The sequence below is a fragment of the Trachypithecus francoisi genome, unplaced genomic scaffold (genome assembly GCF_009764315.1).
Source record: "Trachypithecus francoisi isolate TF-2019V2 unplaced genomic scaffold, Tfra_2.0 Lachesis_group5, whole genome shotgun sequence".
Classification (NCBI taxonomy): Eukaryota; Metazoa; Chordata; class Mammalia; order Primates; family Cercopithecidae; genus Trachypithecus; species Trachypithecus francoisi.
In genome coordinates this window covers 61,819,349-61,843,459 of record NW_022681470.1, presented here as the reverse complement: position 1 = coordinate 61,843,459, position 24,111 = coordinate 61,819,349, and the positions used below count along the sequence as shown (strand labels likewise).

The following is a 24,111-nucleotide window of genomic DNA, read 5'->3' as shown; positions in this document are numbered from 1 at the left end:
AAGGTGCTCAAATGCAGTCAGTATACCCTCCCAATTAGCTGATCCAACACCCTGTGAAGAGCTGGCTTAAATAAGATTTGTGGATTATCTGTGAGTGGATGTATTCAGGCCCTACTCCCTGGTCCTGCTAGTCACTGACAGCCTGACCAGTCTCCTGCCATATAAAGATTAGCAGGTAAAACAGGATCTAAAGAAAACAAAAGTTAAGGTGTTACCGCTAGGGTGTATTGCCTGCCTCCACCTGCTGAAAAGCGAGACGCGAACTCCCTCCTCTGGGGAGGAATTCTGACTCCACCACCACGGAGAAGAGCCCCCACCTCTCTACAATTCAAGAAGCCAGCTTCTCACTTGCCTTGGCTCCCTGTCTGCTCCCCTCAGGGAGGAAGTTTTCACAGCAATTAGACACACATCCTTCTTCACAGCTGGAGGGAAAGGCTTGTGAAGTTCCCCAACCCCCTCCCGGCTCCAAGTGGGTGGAGAAGGCGTGGGGTATCAAGGCATCAGGCAGCAGCTGTCTCCAGGGGCTCTGTCATTAAAGAAGAGTGGTCAGAGGGAGGGGGATGGTGAGGTGGGGCACGATAATCTTGTGTGACAGGTCCCTAAGGGCGGGGACCCAAGATTTGGAAAGGATAAGGAGGAGGGACCCAGGTGGGAGGGAGTAAGCAGCTGAAGGTAGAAGTCCAGAAAGGGGCCTTGGAATTAGCATTAGAAGGTCTAGGGCTCTTCAAAAGGTCAAACACAGAGCTACCGTATGACCCAGTAATTCCGTCAGATGAATAAGCAAAATGCAGTATATCCATACAGAGGAATATCACTCAGCCATAAAAAGAAATGAAGTACTGATGTGGCGAACTCTCAAAACATCTTGCTAAGGAGAAGAAGCCAGACACAAAGACTGCATATTGTATGAGTCCATTTATAGGAAATGTCCAGAATAGGCAAATCTCTAGAAAACAGACTAGTGGTTGCCTAGGGCTGGGGGTGGAGGTGGGGAGAGGAGTGACTAACAATGGCATAGATTCTTGTGGGGGCCTGGGAGTGGTGATAAAAATGTCCTAAAATCCATTGTGATGATGGTTGCCCAAGTCTATGGGCACTAGAAATCACTGAATTGTATCTATCTATCTATCTATCTATCGATCGATCTATTTATTTATTTATTTTTGAGATAGAGTCTCCCTCTGTCGTCCAGGCCAGAGTACAATGGTGCCATCTCCGCTCACTGTAACCCTGCCTCCAGGGCTCAAGTGATTCTCCTGCCTCAGCCTCCCGAGTAGCTGGAAATACAGGCACCCGCTGCCATGCCCAGCTAATTTTTGTATTTTTAGTAGAGATAGGGTTTCACCATGTTGACCAGGCTGGTCTCGAACTCCTGACCTCAAGTGATCCACCCGTCTCAGCTTCCCAAAGTGCTGGGATTACAGGTGTGAGCCACGGTGCCCAGCCTGAATTCTTTAATTTATATAGTAAATATTATAACATGAATTGTCTCTCAATAAAGCTGTCATTTAAAAATAGTAATAAGGCAAGGCACTGTGGCTCAAGCCTGTAATAATCCCAGCACTTTAGGAGGTGGAGGTGGGTGAATTGCTTGAGTCTAGGAGTTCAAGACCAGCCTGGGCAACAAGGCAAAACTTCACCTCTACAAAAAATACAAAAATTAGCCAGGCATGATGGTGTGTAGCTGTGGTCCCAGCTACTCAAGAGGCTGAGGCGGAAGGATCACTTGAGCCCAGGAAGCTGAGGCTGCAGTGGGCTGAGATTGTGCCACTGCACTCCAGCCTGAACAACAGAGTGAGACCCGCTCTCTCAAAAAAAAAAAAAAAAAAAAATCTATACATATATATACACATACACATATACATATATACACATATATACACACATAATATACATATATACACACACATATATATATGAAAAAAGAATTGCATAAGGACTTGGAAGGCTTTGTTAGAAAAAAAAACTATGATACTTTGAAAAGGAAAATGGATAAATTTATACATACAGTTTCAAATGTTCAAAGGAATTAAATTAACTAAGTTTATTGATGAAACCAAACAAGTGATTGCTAAAATCTATAAGATTCATGAAGAAAACTGTAAAATTTGTTGATTGAATAAAAAGTTTAAGGAGTAATTAGGTTTGGGGATTTGTAATTTTAATATATTGAAGAATGGTTAATTAAAAAAAAAAGACCTAGGGCTAAGGTCTTGTATGTCACCTTGAGCAAGTTACAAACTGTCTGGTCAGTCTCTATCTCTATAGTAAATTATAAATTGCTGTACAAAAGGAAGGTGGCTCTAGAACGGCCAGAAACCTCTCCCTCCCTGAGCAGCTTTCCCAAGAGGTATCTGTGCAACCCCACCAGCCATCATTATTTCCAAACCCAGCTTCCTCACCCTGGGCCCTGCCAGGCTCCCTGAGTGGGGTATCCATTTGAAATCCAGACCATTGTCCATCTGAGGACCCACCATCTGGACACATCTGCTCATGACATCACTCAAATCAAGCTGCTTATTCTGTCCTCTACTGGGAGATTGCAAGCCTAGTTTCAACAGACCGTAGTCCTAAAGCCATTTGAAAACCATAGGCTGAGCTCCAGCAGGGAAAAACAGAGGGGCAAGACTACAGCAGAAGAAACTTGGGGTGGGGAAAAGAGAAATGACTTTCAGTCCCTTAACCAGATCATGAGCTTCTTGAGGGCAAAAGAAGAGTCTTTTACTCTTTCTTTGACCCTTCACAGAAGTGAGTATTAGCTCAAAGCAGAACAGGGCTGGGCTTAATAAACTGGTGAATGACAAACTAGCTAGGAAGCCATGCAGACCAGGGGAAACATACCAGACAAGATGCAGGGATTTAGTCTCATAAGGAAGCGTGTTTAATCCAGCTGGCACATGTGACTTGCAGCCACACACACCTGAGTTTCCATCCCACCTGGCCATTTACCTGCTACATGGTCTTCCGCGGTTTATTCTCTGTCTCTGAGTCTGTTTTCTTGCCTTTAAAAGTGAGATAAATGCACTTATTTATTACAAGGTTGCCGGGACAATTCCTAAATGATGTACATATATAGCATCTAATCCAAGGCCTGGCACATAGTTGGCATTCAAAAACTATTGGTCCTTTCTTCGCCTGTAATCCCAGCACTGTGGGAGGCCGATGCAGGTAGATCATGAGGTCAGGAGTTCAAGACCAGCCTGGCCAACACAGCGAAACCCTGTCTCTACTAAAAATGCAAAAATTAGCCAGCTATAGTGGCGGGCACCTGTAATCCTAGCTACATGGGAGGCTGAGGCTGGAGACTCACTTGAACCTGGGAGGTGAATGTTGCAAGGAGCCAAGATTGCACCATTGCACTCCAGCCTGGGTGACAGAACAAAACTCCATCTCAAAACAAAACAAAGCAAACAAAATAAACAATTGGTCCTTTCTCCTCTCCCCCAAGTTATAGCTGGTATACTGACTTGTGATAAGGCTTTGGACAAGATGGGGTTTCACACTTACTATATAGATCTACAGTGTAGACGAAGCCTGTGCAGACACCATACCCTAGCTTATACCTAAGGAATTATTGTTTACTCTTAGAGCCAACAGATGGTTATCTGCACAGGCAGTCTACTTTGGACCAGAGAGAAAGGCAGGCTCCTATAAAATCCCAGGCCAGCCAAATCCCCTCTGGGCTCCCCTCTCTCCTGCCTTTGCCATGGTTTCTACAAGCAAAGCACTCCACATCAGCTTCTTCCACCAATGTCCCACGAGCTCTAACATCAACCAAACAGCTGGAGTCAGCCCCAGAGACGGTGCTGGGTCTTCTGAAGTGACATCCATTCGGCTGCCAATATTGGTTTAGCTGCTGATATTCCAAGGATAGCACATCCCTGGTTGCATTTTTAAAATTCCTGTCTGATGTGATAAGCGGGAGCACAGGGAGGAAAGAACTAAGACAGCAGGAGGGAGCAGCACCTGTTCCTTCCCTCCCTCCCTGCAGCCTTCTGCATTTACATCCCATACAGACATCAGTCTGTATCCAACTGCTATCCTGGCAGGCTTCTACAGGCTGGAGGAGATGTGAAAATACAGGAGGCATGGGGGAGGGGAGGTGGGAGCAAAAAGGGGGAGCCAGCAGACAGAATGAGGATTTTCCTGAGTTATAAGATACACCATTTGTCTAGAACTCTGACTGCAAAGCACTGGCGGCTACAAGTGCTTATACCAAAGACTCTTAGCTCCAGTGGTGTGGAAGAAACCTTGGTGTCTTATGCCCTGGAAGGGTCTCCCTTTGCTAGAGCATATGGTCCTCTTATTAGAAACTCACAGGTGACATGCTGTTTCAAACCTCACAGTCCAGCCTCTGGTGGAAAGGTGGGCTTAGCGAGGTAGCAGGAAAGGCCGAGAGGGGTCTAGACATGATTGCATCACTGCAGCAGAAAGGAGTAAACAGCACAAGCTGTTAGGGCAGTAGCTTTCACTCATGTCCCCCACTCACCCTACAGGTCTTGGTGCGCATAGGAAAATGGGGCTAAGCACGGGGGCTGCCTCAGGTGCCTGGAATCAGTTTGGGGGCAGCAGGTGGGCAAGACCGTTCCTAATGAAGCTCCATGGCCCCACCCTCGGTGATCCACAGCTGTGTGTCCTGGGCCCATGCTGTCCGAGGGGCCTGTGCCAATGTTTCCGGAGAGAGGAGGCCCAGCTTCCCTCCGACAGGCAGAGGGACTTAGGAGTTTGAGTACAATTAACCAAATAGACCCATTTGGGAAATTGAAGGCCTGGGGAAGCTCAGTGGTTTCTCTGCCTTGCATCGGAGGGCCAGTGTCTGCTTCCTGTGATGGGAGGTGACAAGGAGTGGACGTACTGTGGGTGGCAGGAGACAAGGGGAGACATGAAGCCTGGAAGCCTGAGCATGGAGGATGCTGCATGCTGGAGTGGGAGGAAGGGGGAGGGGTGGCTCAGGAGCAGACGCCTGGGGCAGCTCCATATGGCAGTGGTTTCCAACAAAGGGAGAAGACGCAGATAAATGGAGGGCTTCCTCCTTAGGCGGTTTCAAAGTCACACCTGGAGCCCCAGGGAACACTTGCACAGAAACAACTATGCGTTGTTTCCACTGAATCTTGGAATGAGCCACCCTAAGTACACAGCCAGCCCCAAACCCAAATGGTTGCCACACAGATGCCACCGTTGGACCACAGGATTTGAATCCCGGCCCTTTCTTAGATGGGGGGCTTTGGGCAAGTTCCTTAACCTCTGTGTACTTTTATTCTGCCATCAGTAAAACACGCGTAATAATGGGCCCTACTTCATGGGGCCGCTGTGGGAGGATGGAGTGCAGGGCACAGTGCCTGGTGCATGGGGAGTGCTGAGATGCTGATTACTATAATGACGACTGTTATCATCTACAGAAGCCTGGGTCAGCTTCCCTTCTCTCAGAACTTACTGTACCGTCAACAGCCGTATGTCCTGCTGGCAAGTAGTCTCTGCAGTCTTTCTTATTTCTTTTTTAAGGTTCCTCTGTGTGTCTGAAAGTCCTTTGATAGGTACTCCTCCTTCATGATTTGTGGGTGCTTCAGACTAGAGGAGGCAGTGTGACATCACAGCGAGGAAAACAGTCTACAATTCATGGCATCCAAGTCCAGTAGGGGCTCTTTTGCTAATTAGTTTTGCGAAACCTTGGGGGAAATAACTTCTCAGAGAGCCTTAGTTTATTCATCAATCAAATGGGAATGATGACAGCAGCCTTGCTCATATCACTGAAACGTGTTGACAGTCAAATGATACAATTAATGTAAATGGAAACACTATTAAAAGGATTAAGCTCAGAACCAATATTCGATTTTGCTGGTTAGACTGGTGGTGTCCAGAAGCACAAGCCAGAATGAAGTTATTCTGGTCAGGCAGGAGGTGGCAGGGCATGACTCCGTGGCAGCCATGTCTGCTGTCACACAGTAGGGCTGCTGTCATCAGAGAAGGCAGTCCCCGGGTTCCTTAGGTGGGGATCTGGTCAGGCTACCTAGAGTGAATGTTCCAAGAGAGCTGTGGAGGGACAGGGATGGAGAGTGCGGAGGGTGCATGGGAAAGTGCCAAGAGCGGGGGCATGGTGACACAGAGCTGCACTAACTCCGTCTAGTTTCATATATACTTCGTACCCATTTAAATAAACAGGTGCACCGCTTTTGCAATCACACTCCTTCATGTGTAGTAAAAGAATGGCATGCCACACCCCGCCCCCACCGCCCCTGCCAAAACACACACTAAGTCAGTATGTTCAAGTTCAAGGTTTAGTAACAATGACAGGGTGAAAAAGCCCTAAGTCAGATGAATTTCCCAGGTAGGCTCTGAAACCTGACACTGTTCTGAGATAAGTGGTAGCCCTAAAAGGGCCCACAAAAGAAACTACCTTGATAAAACAAGTATATCTGAATTGCCATTGACATGAGAAATCATAATAACCCTCATTGATTAAACACCACGTGCCAGGCACTCTGCAGGCTCTTTATCTGTTTATATATTTACTCTTTAATCTTTACACAAAATGTTGGTTATTATCCCCATTGTATGAACTAGGAAACCGAGGCCTAGAGGGGTTCAGCGTTCCCAAGGTCACAAAGCAAGTGGATCGGGAATTCCAGAAGATGTGTCTGGATCCCAAGTCCATGTCATCAGCGCTCTCAGCTTCCACTTTTCAACCCTCTCCACACCCCTCCCCCCAAGTCCCAATTCTTTCTGGGAGGACAAAAGACTCCAAGAGAGGGAGGTGGCGTGAGAAAGACACCTTCCATGAGGTAGAGATGCCCAAACTCAAAGAATCAGGAAATCTTGCCCTGCTCAGGCCTCCAGCCCAACCCTCCTAGCCCAGCAGCCTCCAGGAGGCCAGTCTGTCACTATTACCCATGACTGCTCTGTTAAAATTGCAGCCCTCAGTTGTCATGTGTCCTCCCCTGCTACTGGGACCTAAGAGTAAAACAGGAGTTGCTGGGAGTGGCAGCAAAATCTAACCCAGAATGGAACAAGGCAGACCCTGGGCACAGGGCATAACTTAGTGCTGTGGGCCTCAGCTGTTTACTGCGCCTGGACAACTGTCCATCTGCCAGGGCCCAATGCCCTGCCCAGGGCAGGGGTTCTCGGACTGTCTCCCATATGCCAGGGCTGTCACTCAGGAGCTCCCAGGTGGTGGAGGCCCAGGCTAAGTAGGGTATGGGCCACCCACAAAGTTGTTTCCCAATTTTTCAATTAGGTGGACACTGGGACAATGCCAGCACTAATGCTGGCTGACTGTCCCTGCCAGGGAAGGCTTAAACGCTACCATTACCAGCCTCCTTGCAAGGAGAACCTTGGCATGCAGTTCTGTGGCAACTCAGGGCTTCTATCTCTGGGGAGAAAAAAGATGCCTCTCAGAAGATTCCTGGGGCCCTTATCAAAGACAAGGGGCAGGAGGCAAGAATGTCCCCTCACTCTCACCCCTCCAATGACACATACCCCAGGCCCAAGTCCTACTTACCCTCTCTGCCTCATTCAGCCTCCTCCTTGCAACACCAGAGGAGGCTCCGTTCCAGGCTGCAGAGGGAAGGTAAACTCCAGCGTCCCAAATTGCGCATAAGTCAATCAACCTGTCTCAAGCAAGCACAAAGGAGAACCCCAGGGTTACTCTAAGAAAGGAAAAAAGGAAAAAAAAAAAAAAAAAAAAGGCTTTGTGGTTGGCAGCTTGCTCATTCACAGGGGAAATTACATCTTTGCCCACATTCCTTTGTAAAGTTTTGCACAGCATAACACCATCTTTGTTCAAAGAAGTTCAAAGCACTCTGGAAAAAAAAAAAGGACCGATCCTGCAAGGGTGATTGTCTCTCTCATCCGTAAGATCATTTCTTCGTGCCCTGACACCACAGTCTAATTGCTGATTCCCTATTCACCCCAAGACATTCAGCCGTATCTCGAAGAATCTCTCCTACACCAGGGGAGAATTTACCCATAACCATCTCATTAATGTTTTAGCTTCCTAGGAGAACTATGTTTTTCTTCCCTGTCTACAGATAAGCAAACCAAGTTCACCATAAATAAATCCATAACACATTGAAAGGGGATCCAATTTTAAGGTCAGGAGATGCGAATTTTAACTCCTAGCTTGTTTTGTCATTTAGAGTAGGACACTTCTCTACATGTGACTCAATTTCTTAAACGGTAACATGGGGAGAAGGCATGGCAGAGTGGATCACATCATTAGTTAGTGGGGGATCAGATCATTAGTTAGTGGGGTTCAAGTCCAGTTCTGAACAATCGTATAACCTTTCTAGGTAGTGATAACATATTCCATTTAGTCATTTGTTATAACATTAAAATGTATCTGCAGGAGGCTGGGCATGTTGGCTCACACCTGTAATCCCAGCACTTTGGGAGGCTGAGGAGGGCAGACCACTTAAGGTCAGGAGTTCGAAATCAACACGGCCAACATGGTGAAACCCTGTGCCTACTAAAAATACAAAAATTAGCCGGGCACACCTGTAGTCCCAGCTACTTGGGAAGCGGAGGCAGGAGAATGACTTGAACCCAGGAGGCAGAGGTTGTAGTGAGCCAAGATCATGCAACTGCATCCCAGCCTGGGCAACACAGTGAGACTCCAACTCCCTCACCAAAAAATTGTCTTCAGGAAATGGTGTAATCTACCCTTGTAGAGGTGAATGTGGCAATAGCTCTCTAAATAAGTATGCATTTACTCTGACCCAACAATCCCAATTCCAGCAATCTATTCAAAATATATCCTATATGCCCACAATCTCCAAGGTTCTCATTAAGTGAAAAACACATGATAGAAAATAATGTTTAATATGCTACCATTTATTTAGGAAAGAGAGGAGGAATGCAAAAATATATATGCATTTACTTATATTTTTAAAAAAGACAATAAAATGATGAAGTATAAAACGCGTTTTAAAAGACCTACAGGGGCCAGGCGCGTGGCTCACGCCTGCAATCCCAGCACTTTGGGAGGCTGAGGCAGGCAATTTCCTGAGCTCAGGAGTTTGAGACCACCCTAGGCAACATGGTGAAACTCCGTCTCCACTAAAATACAAAAAATTAGCCAGGCGTGGTGGCTCACACTTGTAATCCCAGCTACTTGGGAGGCTGAGGCATGAAAATTGCTTGAATTCGGGTGGCAGAGGTTGCAGTGTGCCAAGATCACGCCATTGCACTCCAGCCTGGGCGACAGAGTGAGACTCTGTCTCAAAAAACAAAAACAAAACAAAAAACAAACACACACACACACACACACACACAGAAAAAAACAAAAACAAAAACAAAAAAAACCCTACAGGGAGAGGGAGACATGAAGTGCAGGGGACAGACAGAAGCTGGACTTTGAATAGACCTTGTTACACGGATTTGCTTTGGACTATGTAATTATTTGACATAATTACAAAACATAATTAAAAAATTTCAAAGAGGTTGGGCACGGTGGCTCATGCCTGTAATCCCAGCACTTTGGGAGGTCAAGGTTGGTGGATCACTTGAGGTCAGGAGTTTGAGACCAGCCTGACCAACATGGTGAAACCCTGTCCTTACTAAAAATACAAAAATTAGCCGGGTATCATGGTGGGCACCTGTAATCCCAGCTGCTCAGGAGGCTGAGGCATGAGAATCGCTTGAACCTGGGAGGCGGGGGTTGCAGTGAGCTAAGATCGCACCACTGTACTCCAGTCTGGGTGACAGGGTAAGACCCTATGTCCAAAAAAAAAAAAAAGTTTCAAAGAATTATGTAAAAATGAATATAAAATGAAACAAATGAACCTTTGAGTCCAGTTGGTTGGCATACTACACATAGATTAAAACACTAGTAATTTGACTGTGTATCCTTATCAGTGGTGTCCAATCTTTTGGCTTCCCTGTGCCACCCTGGAAGAAGAATTGTCTTGGGCCACACATAGAATACACTAACATTACAAGGAGTTAAGTAAATTGCAAAAAAGTCTCATGTTTTGAGAAAGTGTATGAATTTGTATTGCGCTACATTCAAAGCCATCCTGGACTGCATGTGGCCTGTGGGCTGGACAAGCTTGCCTTAGACGGATGTACCACAAAGATAAAAAGAATTGCCCTATGTCCCACAAGAAATCCTAAACTGTTTTCAATAATCATATTATTGATGGTACTGTAATATTATTATTGTGAGACTTTTATATGTTCATTGTGAATAAATCAAATGAGTACTACTGTTGATCTTGCTTGGAAACAAGATTTGCTGGTTGAAAGGAGATACAAAAGTAAGATTGATGAGATTGGGTACAAATTCTGTAGTCTTGGCTGTGAACTGGGAGTATCAGTATGTCCTTCAAATGTTCTGGTTAATCACACACACATGTGTGCATGCACATTTCCTAGCTCTGTTCACTGTAAGGCCTAGAAACAATGACCATCCTAGTAGGAATGAGCATCTCTAGCAATCAGATTATAAATTCTAAATACCATTCCCCGAGAAGAAGTTGGGCCTCCTTGGAGAAATGACTGACTCCAAATTTGATGTCGCAAACATACAAGATAAGCTTAGAACATCCTGTCATACCAAAAAACCTAACAGAGTGTCAAAGACTACGAGACTCATGTCAAAAGGACTCAGAAACCAAGAAGAGTAAGGTTTCCCTGGTTAAGTTGAGCATCAATAAAGATAATAACTGCAACAGGGAGAAATATAACAAATGTGTTTAAATCTATGAATTCCTAATAATATTTTAAAATAATCCTAAATAAGCCATTAGTCACATTTGAAGGATGTCAGGGAAATGCCTCACTATTTTGAAAACTGTTTAACAAAAGAAAGGGGGAAGTGGGTAGGGACATAGCTGAAACAAGATTGACCTTATATTGATAATTATTGACAAGGATGATGGATACATAAGTTTCATTATATTATTCTCTCCTCTTCCACAAAACATTTTCAAAGTAAAAAATATTTTAAGTGATAGACCAGGTCAAGAAATAGGAAATCACTGGAATGTTAATTCTTGAAACTCTTCTGAACGGCAGACATTATAGACATTCAATCCTAACAATAATCCAGTATCACATGACATTGATATTATTTTAGAGATGAGGCCTTGCTCTGACACTCAGGCTGGAGTACAGTGGCACCATCACAGCTCACTGCAGCCTTGTCCTCCGGGACTTCAGTGATCCTCCCACTTCAGCCTCCCAAGTAGCTGGGCCCATAGGTATGTGTCACCACGCTTGGCTAATTTTGTTTATTTTTTGTAGAGATCAGGTCTCACTATGTTGCCCAGGTTGGACTTGAACTGAGCTCAAGCAATTCTCCCACCTTGGCTCCCAAGTACTGGGATTATAGGCATGTGCCACCATGCCCAGCCTGATATAGATATTATTAACTACAGTTTACACCTGAGGAAATAGATGTAAAGAATCCATGTGATGCTGGGCACAGTGACTCATGCCTGTAATCTCAGCACCTTGGGAGGCTGAGACAGGTGGATGGCTTGAGCCCAGGGGTTCGAGACCAGCCTGGGCAACATGGCAAAATCTTGTTTCTACAAAAAAAAAAAAAAAAAAAAAAACACGAAAAAGAATCCATGTGAGTCAAACCCACATGTTCTTATCTCAAAGGCCCACTATTCCACAGTTGCCGCTCCAATACCCTCATTGATATATCTGGGTTAATAAAACCTTCCTTACCTATATGAGAGTGTCAGGGACTGCAATGAGATAACACAGAGGAAAGTACTCAGAAAACAAAATCTCCATACAAATATTTTATTGCCATTTAAAAATTAGAGATCAGATCTACCTATAGGATTACTGTGGAGATCAAATGAGGGCTGTGATTTGAGGATAGATGGACAGATATATAGACAGACAGACAGACAGATAATCCTTAAAGATGAATGAAATTGCAATTACCACCATTGCTTTTATCATCAGTCATAGGACTTTAGGGTTGGTTAAAAGTGAAACTTAGAATCCAGGAAACAGACTGTCCCTCTGACTCAGGCATAGGAAGGTTCCAGGAAGGATACCTGATACTCCAGGGAGGACTAGGGACCTGATATCCTGCAGGCTGCAAGAAGAGCAGCTCTGGGTCACAGCAAGGCAGAGACCACGGTCAGTTTGCTAGGCCCTTGGGTGCTGTCCCTAGATTCCAGAAGGTCAGATGAAGCAGCCACACTGCAGACACCTGCTGGGTTCCTCTGAATGAGGTCTGGGCTGGAAGCGAGGAGAGTAGGTGTGGAAGACACTCACCAGCAACAAAGGCAGGATCCAGCATGTTGGACTGATGACAGGGAGTGTCTGGGGTTGCTAACCAGCTCCAACACTTCTCTCTTTCAGCATTCATATCTTTTTTTTTTTTTGAGACGGAGTCTTGCTCTGTCACCCAGGCTGGAGTGCAGTGGCCGGATCTCAGCTCACTGCAAGCTCCGCCTCCCGGGTTCACGCCATTCTCCTGCCTCAGCCTCCCGAGTAGCTGGGACTACAGGCGCCTGCCACCTCGCCCGGCTAGTTTTTTGTATTTTTTTAGTAGAGACGGGGTTTCACTGGGTTAGCCAGGATGGTCTCGATCTCCTGCCCTCGTGATCCGCCCGTCTCGGCCTCCCAAAGTGCTGGGATTACAGGCTTGAGCCACCGCGCCCGGCCCAGCATTCATATCTTAATGTATGTCTGGGGATTCTTTACAGATCTTTCCTTAGCAAACGTTTATTCTCAGACTGTCCTTCCCTCTGCCACAAATGACAAGCTGGTCCGGGGATCTCTTACACTTTCTCATCTTGGAATTCCATAATTCCATAAGGGTATATTTCTAAAGAAGTACACAATCAAAATTCTCCTGACTCGTGGTTCATGTGCCTCTACCCCCTGAATATTTAGTCTGTGCTCAGGGCACAAAGATCATTCTGTCTCTGTCTCTCAGGATTCTTACTTAAACATTTAAAAAATTATTTTATTTACTTTTTTAATAGCTAATCCCTGCACATGATATGAAACTCAAATGATACAAAACTATACACAGTATACTTTTGAGATGAGCCTAGAACATCCTTCTCTCAACCCTGTCCCACAGCTTCCCAAGCTCCATTCATCCCCTGTCCCTGGCCAACCACATTTACTAGTTTCTTGTGTACCCTCCCAGAGAGTCTATGCAGACACATATATATATACACATGTATTTTTAACAATTCTACCATACTATACATATTTTCCCCTACCTTGCTTTTTGCCATTAACAAATATCTTAGATATTTTTCTATATTTATTCATATAAAACTGCCTTGTTATTATTATTATTTATTATTATATTTTTGAGACAGAGTCTCGCTCTGTTGCCCAGGCTGGAGTGCAGTGGTGCTATCTCAGCTCACTGCAAGCTCTGGCTCCCAGGTTCACACCCATTCTCCTGCCTCAGTCTCCCGAGTAGCTGGGACTACAGGCGCCCACCACCACACCTGGCTAATTTTTTTGTATTTTTAGTAGAGACGGGGTTTCACCATGTTAGCCAGGATGGTCTCGATTTCCTGACCTTGTGATCCGCCCATCTCGGCCTCCCAAAGGGCTGGGATTACAGGTGCGAGCCACTGCGCCCGGCCTACCTTGTTATTTTAACAGCTCCTTGGTATTCCACTGTATAAACATATCATAATTTACTTACCAATAGGCATTTAGGTTGCTTGTAATCATTTCATATGGAAAATTACTGCAATACATATCTTTGGGTAAATGTGATTCTTATATTTGCAAGACTATTTTTCAAATAAATTATTGGATAATAATTTATCCAAAGATAATATGGCCAAGTTGCTCTCCATGAATGTAGTAACAATTTACACTACCACCAGCAATGTATGAGAGTTCCTGTTTCCCATTCCTTCTCCAATATGTTGTGTTATTAATCTTTTTGATCTCTGACAATCTGACACACAGAAATTGGTATCTCCTTTGTGGTTCTCTTACTATGAGTAAGATTGAGTATTTTTGTTTTACTGTATTAGCCCATTCTCACACTGCCATAAAGAACTGCCCAAGACTGGGTAATTTATAAAGGAAAGAGGTTTAATTGACTCATAGTTCAGCATGGCTGGGGATGCCTTGGAAACTTGCAATCATGGTGGAAAGGGAAGCAAGCAAACATGTCCTTCTTCACATGGTGGCAGGAGAGACAAGAATGAGAGCTGAGTGAAGGCGGAAGCTCCTTATAAAACCATCAGATCTTGTGAGAACTTACCATCATGAGAATAGCATGGAGGAAACTGCCCCCATGATTCAATTACCTCCCACCAGATGTGGGGATTATAGGAACTACAATTCAAGATGAGATTTGGGTGGAGACACTGCCAAACCATATCAATTTCAATATTCCTATTATTTGCCCATTTCTCTACTGGGCAGTTGGTTGATTCTCATCAGTTTGAAGGAACTTTTATTAGGAAACTCCTTCCCTATAAGAGGGGCTGCAAATTGACCACATCATTATTTTTATCCTGACTTTATTTGTGGTGTTTTTATTATGCATGAAATTTTTTTCATAGTTGATTGGATGTTTTCTATTTCACTATGTTTTGTGTCATATTTATGCCTTCTTTTTTCGAGATTATTTTTATGTTTCCATGTTTTTATTTAACATTTCTATGGTTTAATTTCTTTTTTCTTTTTTTTTTTTGGAGACAGGGTCTTGCTCTGTTGCCCAGGCTGGAGTGCAGTGGCATGATCATGACTCACTGCAGCCTTAACCTCCTTGACCTCCCAGGCTCAAGTGATCCTCCCACCTCCCACCTCAGCCTCCCAAGTAGCTGAGACCACAAGCACTGGGCCCAAAGGTGCATACCTGGCTAATTTTTAAATTTTTTGTAGAGACAGGGTGTCACCACGTTGCCCAGGCTGGTAATTGTGCTTCAATCTTAATCCATCTAGAGCTTACTTTGAAATCATGTGAAGAAGGGATCTAACTGTATATTAGATGGTGATGATCCTAACCTCATTTATTTAAAAATATACCTTTTATTCTATAGTTTGAAATGTCATCTTCAATCATACACAGTACTAAATTCTCCTATGTGTTTGGGTCTATTTCTGGACTTTATCTTCCACTCATCTGTTTATCCCTTCATGTGCGGGTATCACACCATATTAATTACTGTAGTTTTATAATCGAGTTTATAGTCTTTTAAAATTTTTTTCTGTTTACTCTTGCTTGTCAATTTTTTCACAGATTTCTCTAGAATCAGACTTTTTCTTTCTTAAAGAAAATCAAATGATATTTTTATTGGAGTCATATTAAAATTATAAAATAACTTAGAATTGACATTTATGATGTTGACTCTAAGAATGTGATATGAATTTTAATTTGTTCAAATTTTCTTTGGAATTCTTCATTCCATTTTAAAATTTTATTGTACAAATTATGAACATTTTTGTTATGTTTATTACTATGCATTTGATCATTCATTAAGCTATTTTAAATAATTATTGCATACTAATTTTGAATCCTACCATATTGAAAGTTATTTTTCTATTTTTAAATTTAAATAAACATTTTTGAGACAGGGTCTTGCTCTGTCATTCAGGCTGGAGTGCAGTAGCATGATCACAGCATACTGCAGCCTCAATCTCCAGGGCTTAAGTGACCCTTTCATCTCAGCCTCCCCAGTGGCTGGGATTGTAGGCACATGCCACCATGCTCAGCTAATTTTTAAATTATTATTATTATTTTAGAGACAGGGTCTCTAGACTATGTTTCCTAGGCTGGTCTCAAACTCCTGGGCTCAAGTGATCCTCCTACCTCAGCCTCTCAAAGTGTTGGGATTACAGGCATGGGCCTTTGTACCTAGATCACAGTTTTGTTTTTTTTTTTTAATTTAAATTTAAATTTTTAGAGATGGAGCCTTGCTCTGTCACTCAGGCTGAGTGCAGTGGTGTGAACATAGCTCACTGCATCGAATCCCAGGGCTCAAAAAGTCCTCCTGCCTCAGCCTCTTGAGCAGCTGGGACTACAGGTGCATGCCACCACATCAACTAATTTATTCTTATTTATAGTTTTAGAGATGGGGTCTTGCTATGTTGCCCAGGCTGGTTTTGAATTCTTGTCCTCAGGTAATCCGTCTGCCTCAGCCCCCTGAGTAGCTGGGATTACAGGCATGAGCCACCATGCCTGGCTTGAATGTGATTTCTAAATGATCCATAATTCAAAGAGAAAATTTCAATTGAAATGAAAAAGTACACAGAACTGAACAAAAATGAGAATACAACATATCAAAATCCGAGGGACGCAGCTAAAGCACTGCTTAGAGTGAAGTTTATAGCACTAAATCCACACATTAGAAAACAGGAAACACTCAAATCAGTCATCTAAGGTCCCACCTCGAGAAACTAGTAAAAGAAGAGCCAGCCTCCCACCCCAAAACCTAAAAGCAAGCAGCAGGAAGGAAATAATAAAGAGCAGAAATCAATGAAATAGAGAACAAACACAATAGGGAAAAATCAAAGAAACAAGCTGCTTCTTTGAAAAAAATCAATTCAACTGACAATCCTTCAGCAAAAATGAAAAACAAAACAAAAAAAAGGAATGATTCAATTATCAATCTCAAGAATGAATAAGGGAGGCCACTATAGCCCCTGCAGACAACCAAAGGGCTATGAGAAACTACCATGAAAACGCTACACACAGAACTTTTAAAGCTTAGGTGAAAAGAACCAAGTTCTCAAGAAACACAAACTACCACATTTCCCAATATGTAATAGCTAATCTGAATTGTTTTAAATTAAGAAAATGAAATTAATAATTTAAAAACATTCAAAAAAGGAAAACTTCAGGCCAGTTGGTTTCTCTAGAGAATTCTACCAAATTATTAAAGAAGAATTAACACCAATTCAATAAAATCTCTTTTATAGAAGAGGAGAAACACTCTCTAATTAATTTTATGAAGTTAGTGTTACCCTTATACCAAAACCAGACATAGATCATCCAACATTTTAAAAAGAAGATGAAACTATAAACCAATAAATCTCTCACAGATATAGACACAAAAATCCTTAACAGACCAGGTGAGGTGGTATCTGCCTATAGTCACAGCTACTTGGGGGGCTGAGGCACGAGGATTGCTTTAGGCCAGCGGTTCCAGAGCAGCCTGGGCAATATCTTGAGAACTCCATTTCTTAAATAAAAAGCTAAAATGTTAACATTCATTTTTTTAAAAAAATCCTTAACAAAATATATGCAAACAGAATTCAGCGATAAATAAAAAGAATTATACACCATGACCAAATGTGGTTCATTCCAGGGTTGCAAGGTTGGTTCTATATTCTAAAATCCATCAGTATAATCTACCGTACTAACAGGCTAATTAAGAAAAATTCGGTGGCTCAAGCCTGTAATCCCAGCACTTTGGGAGGCCGAGGTGGGCGGATCACAAGGTCAGGAGATCGAGACCATCCTGGCTAACACGGTGAAATCCCGTCTCTACTAAAAAATACAAAAAACTAGCTGGGCGAGGTGGCGGGCGCCTGTAGTCCCAGCTACTCGGGAGGCTGAGGCAGGAGAATGGCGTGAACCCTGGAGGCGGAGCTTGCAGTGAGCTGAGATCTGGCCAGTGCACTCCAGCTTGGGCGACAGAGTGAGACTCCGTCTCAAAAAAAAAAAGAAAAATTGCACAATCATGTCAATCAATGCAGAGAAAGTATCTGACAAAATTAAACACTCATTCATTATTCTTTTTTAAACCCAGAAAAAGAGGAATTGAGAGAAATTTCCTTAGTGTGATTTTTTAAAAAATGTATAGAAAATACACAGGTAACATTATACTTGATGGAGAAAGACCAAATGCTTTCTTTCCAAGATTAACAACAAGGCAAGGATGTCTGCTTTCACCACACTTATTCAACACGGTGCTGAAAGTTCTAGCCAATAGAATAAGGCTGCAGTGAGATAAGAAGATGCCAAAGAAGGTGCCACTGCATTCCTGCCTGGGCAACAGAGTAAGCTTTTGCTTCTCAAATTAAAAAAAAAAAAAAGAATGCATCAAAGTTGCAAGATACAAGACAAACATAAAAATTAATCAACTATCTCTATATGTATATAACAAACATATGGAAACAGAAATTTTAAATAAATTACAATCTGTAAAAATACTTAGGCATAGAATGAACAAAACATGCATAGGACATGTATGCTAAAACTACACAAAACTGGTTAAAGAAATCAAATATCTACATAAATGGAGAGGCCTACTTTATTCATAAACTGGAAGACTTCACACAGTAAAGATGCAAATTATCTCCAAATTGATATACTAGTTTAATGCAATCCTTATTAAAATCTCAACAAAATTTTTAATAGCTAGACAAAATTATTTTAAAATTTATGTGGAAATAAAAGGAACAAGAATAGCTGAAACAAATTCGACAAAGAAGGAAAAACATAGGACGATCAGTCTACCTGATTTAAAGACTCATTATATAGCCACAGTAACCAAATCTACATGGTACTGGTGAAGGAAGAGACACATAGATCAATGGAACATAATAAAAAAACAAAAACAAAAATAGAACCACACATATACTCAACTGATTTTTGATAAAGATGCAAAAGCAATTCAATGGAGAAAAGATAGTCTGAAAAGTTTTGTATTACCTCTAATGTTGAACATTCACAAACTGATTCAGAAAATCTACTCCTAGATATATACCCATGAGACACTCTTGCACAGGTACAAAAACGTTCCTAGGAGTCCTATCCATCACAGCAGAAACCTAGGAAAAACCCAAAAGTTCAACAGAAAAAAGGATAATGAAACTGTGGTAGAGTCAGACAATGAAATATTACATAGAAGTCAAAATGTGAATTAGAATGCTATGCGATAATATAAGGAAAGAGAAAAAAGAAAACAGGATTCAAGATAATAATTACTACAACTCAACAACAAAGAAAGTGAAGGACTTGAATAGATACTTCTCCAAAGGAGATATAAAATGGCTAACATACATATAAAAAGATGTTCAAAGTCACTAATCATTAGGGAAATGCAAATCAAAACCACAATGAGATACCTTCTCATATCTATTAGAATGACTACTATTAACAAAACAAAACAAAACAAAACCCAGAAAATAAGTGCTGGAGAGGATGTGAAGTTGGAGCCTTGTGCACTGCTGGTGGGAATGTAAAATGGTGCAGCTTCTAAGGAAAACAGCAGGTCAGTTTCTCAAACAATTAAAAACAAGCTAGGTGTGCTAGTGCATACCTGCAGTCCCTGCTACTCAGGAGGCTGGGCAGGAGGATGACTCGAGCCCAGGAGTTCTAGGCTGTCATGCACTATGACTGCACCACTGCACTCCAGCCTGGGCAACATAGCAGGACCTCATCTCAAAAAAAAAAAAAATTAATTAAAAATAAAATAAAAAAATAACAATTGCTTCTGGTAGTGGAGGAGGCAAAGAAGATAGATCGGTGGTACTGGTGGTGGCGAGGGAATCATAAGATTAGACATTTGCTAATTATCAAAGTTCTAGCTTTTGTTGGGGGTGGTAGATTTGTAGATACTTATTATATTATTATAAATAAATAAGCAAACAGATGGGTGGATGGATGAATAGGAAGAAAGGGAGGGAAGGAACAGAAATAGAAGAGAAAGAAAAAGAGCAGGACCTGCATGGACCAATGATGAGAGTGAGTCATGAACCAACGATTATGATTAACCCAATGCTGTGCACCTGAGCTCTAAAAATAAAAGAAAATCTGTTCCAGTAAGTCAAAGGAAACCTAGATTATCTAAACTGAAAAGGATCTCAGAAATCTCTAATTGGATTCCATCGTTCAATGTCATGTGAAAAGTGGTGCAGAGATAGATAAGAAATGTGAATGAAGCTCAGAGAGGAATGATCTCTTTAAGGTCACAGAGATATCTACATTCTAATCTCTTCACAGGCATGCTTGTCAAAAAAGGCAACAAAAGGGAGGGAAAGTTAAGAACAGACATCCATTTCTAGAGTAACCATCCCTTTTAATCCTTCCAACATTCCAACAAGGAAAAACACTATTATCCTGATGTTACACATTATAAATTTGAAGGCTAGGCCAGGCGTAGTGGCTCCTGCCTGTATTCCCATCACTTTAGGAGACCAAAATGGGTGGATTACTTGAGCCCAGGAGTTCGAGACCAGCCTGGGCAACATGGAAAAACCCCATTTCTACTAAAAATACAAAAATTAGACAGGCGTGGTGGCGTGTGCCTGTAATTTCAGCTACTCGGGGGGCTGAGGCAAGAGAATCACCTGAGGCTGGGAGGCAGAGGCTGTAGTGAACCAAAATTGCACCACTGTACTCCAGCTTGGGAAACAGAGGGAGACCCTGTCTCAAAACAAACAAACAAACAAACAAACAAACACACACACACACGAAAACTAGAAGAAGAAGAAATCTGAAGCCTAGTGATGTTAAGTAACTTCTCCAAGGTTTCTTAGCTAGTGAGTGGCAAAGCCAAAATCAAACCCAGGTTGGTGTTCCCAAGTCTACACTCCTTTTATGCCACACTGAAACCTAGTTCATGGCAATATAGCAAAATTTCAACAAACACTTCGTGAATGACCCTGTGGAAGATACAAAGATATGCAAACGACACAGGGATTTCTTTAAAAAGTTCCCCTTGTGATTATCTCAGAAAACTGCTATAATTCTCAAAAGAAAAATTGGCATAAAAACCATACTGGCTATACTTAGTACATATTCAATGTCTTTGTTTTAAAATATGCCGTGAGTCAGAGACAAATTTGTACCGGTCAACATGACCTGGCCAGAGACACGTTCTGATTTATGAAACACCTCTCTCCAAGGAAGCTGGAGCAGGTAAGTCATAGCAACTGGACCCCCAGTCCTGCAAGTAGGACCTGGGAAGAAAGGAGCCAATGAGAGCCAGGCTCCTGCCTCACATGAAATAGTCGTCTTGGGAAAGATCACAAGCTGATGGACAGGAGGGGATGAGGGGGACACCCCACAAAGGCCCAGTCATAATCAGGGATATGGGAGACACCTGGCCTCTGTAGGTAGTACTTTGTTTCCCTACTGGACCTCAAAGATTTCCTCCACAGACCAAGCTAACAAGTGAAAACGGGGATGCAAGGCAGGGAGGTCATCGTTCAGAAGAGACATGACTGTCACACCTGGCCCAGCCACAAACATACTGGGAGGGATCACTCAAACCAAGATGACCACTCTCCACTTTGGAAAGAAGGGTAGAAAAATGAGAGGCAAGGCAATCAGAGCCACTTCTACCCACCACCCTCCTTTTGTCTTGCTCATGCAACCAAATAAATCATTTGTAAGTGCTGAGGCCAGAGTATTAAATTAAAACTTGTGGGGGTAGAGGGGACTTGGGAATCAGCTAGTCAAATTAGCCCAAAGTAACTGAAGCAAAGACATAATTCTGGTCCTCAGAGACGTCATCAATATGATGGGAGAATGGTATTCTCAATGCTCATATTTTGTTGGCTAAACTCAGAACTCTGGTCAAATCTAACCTTCCACCTACTCTGTGCCTGCATGTGCCACTGGACACGGCTGGGGAAGCACATTCACACATACCTCCCTGCCGTCTGGCCTCACTTTTAATTTATGCTCTTGAATCTCAAGTGGGCCCTTCGTGGTATTTGACAGTCACATGCCTCTCCCCCTCACTGGCAGTCCCAGATGGCAATTCCAACTTTCCCTTTCCCTCTTAAGCCCCCAGCATCTCCTTCCCTCTTCTTTTTTCCTCTGTCTTAATTTTCATTATGGAAGTAGAAAAAGCATAATGACTCTTGCACATCAGCCAACTTCAACCATCATTGACCCAAAGGCAATCACACTTCGTCTACACCCACCTTTCCTTCTCCCCTCCCCTCCACTGGATTATTTTGAAGTAACTCCATGTCATTGTCTAATTTCATCTATTGATATTTCAGCATCTCTGTCTAAAAGACAATGACCCTGTTACAAAATGTAACCTTGATAACATTATTACACCTCCAATATTAATCATTTTAATAGGATCAAATATCCACTGATGGTGCAAATTTCTAATTATCTCATAAATGCCTTTTTATTTTTACTGTTTGTTTGAGTCAGAATCCAAATATGGCCAACATATTAGTTGATATGTGTATTAGGCCTCTTTTATTTTATTATATAAGTTCTGTCTCTCTTTTTTTTCTTTATACCCCTCCCCGCTTTTATTGATACAGGGTCTGGTTCTGACAGTGGTGCAACCACAGCTCATTGCAGTCTTGACCTCCTTGGCTCAAGCAATCCTCCACCTCAGCCTCCTGAATAGCTGTGACTACAGGTGTGCATCACTACACGCAACTAATTTTTAAAACTTGTTGCAGAGATGGGGTCTCACTATGTTGCCCAGGCTGGTCTCGAACTCCTGGGCTCAGGCAACCCTCCCGCCTCAGCCTTCTAAAGTGTTGGGATTACACACTTTTTTTTTTTTTAAAGAAATTGGGGTTCTGCCTTCATTTACTCTTGGGCAAGTGCCTTGTTTATTCTTTGATTAAGAAAACAGAAGTCACCAAAACAGAACCTCCACAGGCACCGCCCCCTCACGCATCTGCCTGCCTGCTTCTGCCCCTCTGACTGCCTTCTCTCCATTACCGCGGGTGAGCTGTCTGCTCCAGGGATGGTGCTCTGGGGCAATGCTCCAGCAATCCTTCTCTACCTTCTGTCTCCTTAACTTTTCCTTGCTCACTGGCTGTTTCCTAGAGCTTACAAACATGCTGTGATTTATCCCAACCTGAGGAGCCTCCCTTGTCTCCACTCTCCCCTTCGGCTACTGCCCTATTTCTCTTTCCTTCACAAGGAAAGGCCTCAGAAGAGTTGCCCACATTTACGGCTTATAATTTTTCCTCTCCAAACCTCTTTTAAATCCATTCCAATCAAGATTTCCACCACCACAACTCAATCAAATTTTATCAAGGTCACCCATGACCTCAATGTGCTGAGTCCAATGGTAAATAAATAAACTAAGCTCTCATGATTCTTGATTTAACATAAGCGAGTACTCCATCCTCCTTGAAATACATCTTGCACTTAGCATCCGGAATACTGCCGCCTCCCAGGTTTCCTCTTTTCTCATTGCTGTTCCTTTGCTTCTCCCCAGCTTCTAAGGTTGGAGTGCCCCAGGCTCCTCCCAGGATCTCTTCTGCTTTGGTGATCTTATTGGATTCACAGTATGAAATACCATCTCTATACTGGAAACTCCCAGTTTTACATCTCCAGCCCAGAACTCTCCCCTGAGCTTCAGACCCACAAGTCCAGCTGCCTACTTGACATGTCCAGCTGTATTTCTAACAGGCGTCTCGGAGCTGCTAACTAAAACACAGCTCCTCCCTGCGCTTCCCTGCTCCACCACACACAGCCTTTCCCATTTCAGTTCATGACAGACCTCAAGAGTGCTCTTGCCTCCTCTCTTTCTCTCTTACCTTACACCCGAGCCATCAGCAAATCCTACTGCCTTCACCTTTAAAAGGAATCTGGGCCAGATGCAGTGACTGACACCTGTAATCCCAACACTTTAGCAGGCCAACTGGGGAGGACCGCTAGACGGCAGAGGTTAAAACCAGCCCGGACAACATAGCAAGATCTCATTTCTACTTTGAAAAAAAAAAAAATGAATCTGTTTTCTCCTCACTTCCTCTACTGCTACTCTCCTGGTCTAAGCCACCATTCTTGCCTGCTAGCCTATGTTTCTCCCTCAGGTGTTCCCCTCTCAGTGTTCCCCTCTCAGTGAGGAATTCCCTGGCTGCTTGATCTGAAATTGCAAACCACCTCCCCAAGTACTCTCTGTCTCCCTTGCCTGCTTAATTTATACCTCCCTAGCACTTAGCACCACCTAGTGTACTACATATTTAACTTATTTTCCCCGTTATCTGTCTTTCCCCATGAAAATAAGTTCCTTGAGAGACAGGGATTTTATCTGTTTTGTTTACTGCTATATTCCCTACATTTAGAATAGTGTTCAGTCTATAGAAGGTGGTCCAAAAATATTTGTTGGATAAATGAATACATTTATACATGCAGCTAGAATAAAAAGCATTTGCTCCATTTGGCCTTTCCTGACACCTCTGAAGCTCCCAGCACCTGGAATTTGAAATGCAGCA

The 24,111-nt window shown here is 42.9% G+C and overlaps 1 protein-coding gene across 13 annotated transcripts in view; it reads right to left on the bottom strand.

Annotated features, from left to right (window-relative positions):
* Positions 1-24,111, bottom strand: part of NFASC (neurofascin) — a 196,207-nt gene that overhangs the window by 100,315 nt on the left and 71,781 nt on the right. For 12 of the 13 annotated variants that reach the window (XM_033200125.1, XM_033200127.1, XM_033200137.1 and 9 more), the window contains exon 2: positions 7,496-7,604. The exons of the other annotated variant lie outside the window; for it this stretch is intronic. In XM_033200125.1, the coding sequence (XP_033056016.1) occupies positions 7,496-7,604 (109 nt within the window). The remainder of the gene's footprint in view (positions 1-7,495; positions 7,605-24,111) is intronic. 13 annotated transcript variants of the gene reach the window in all.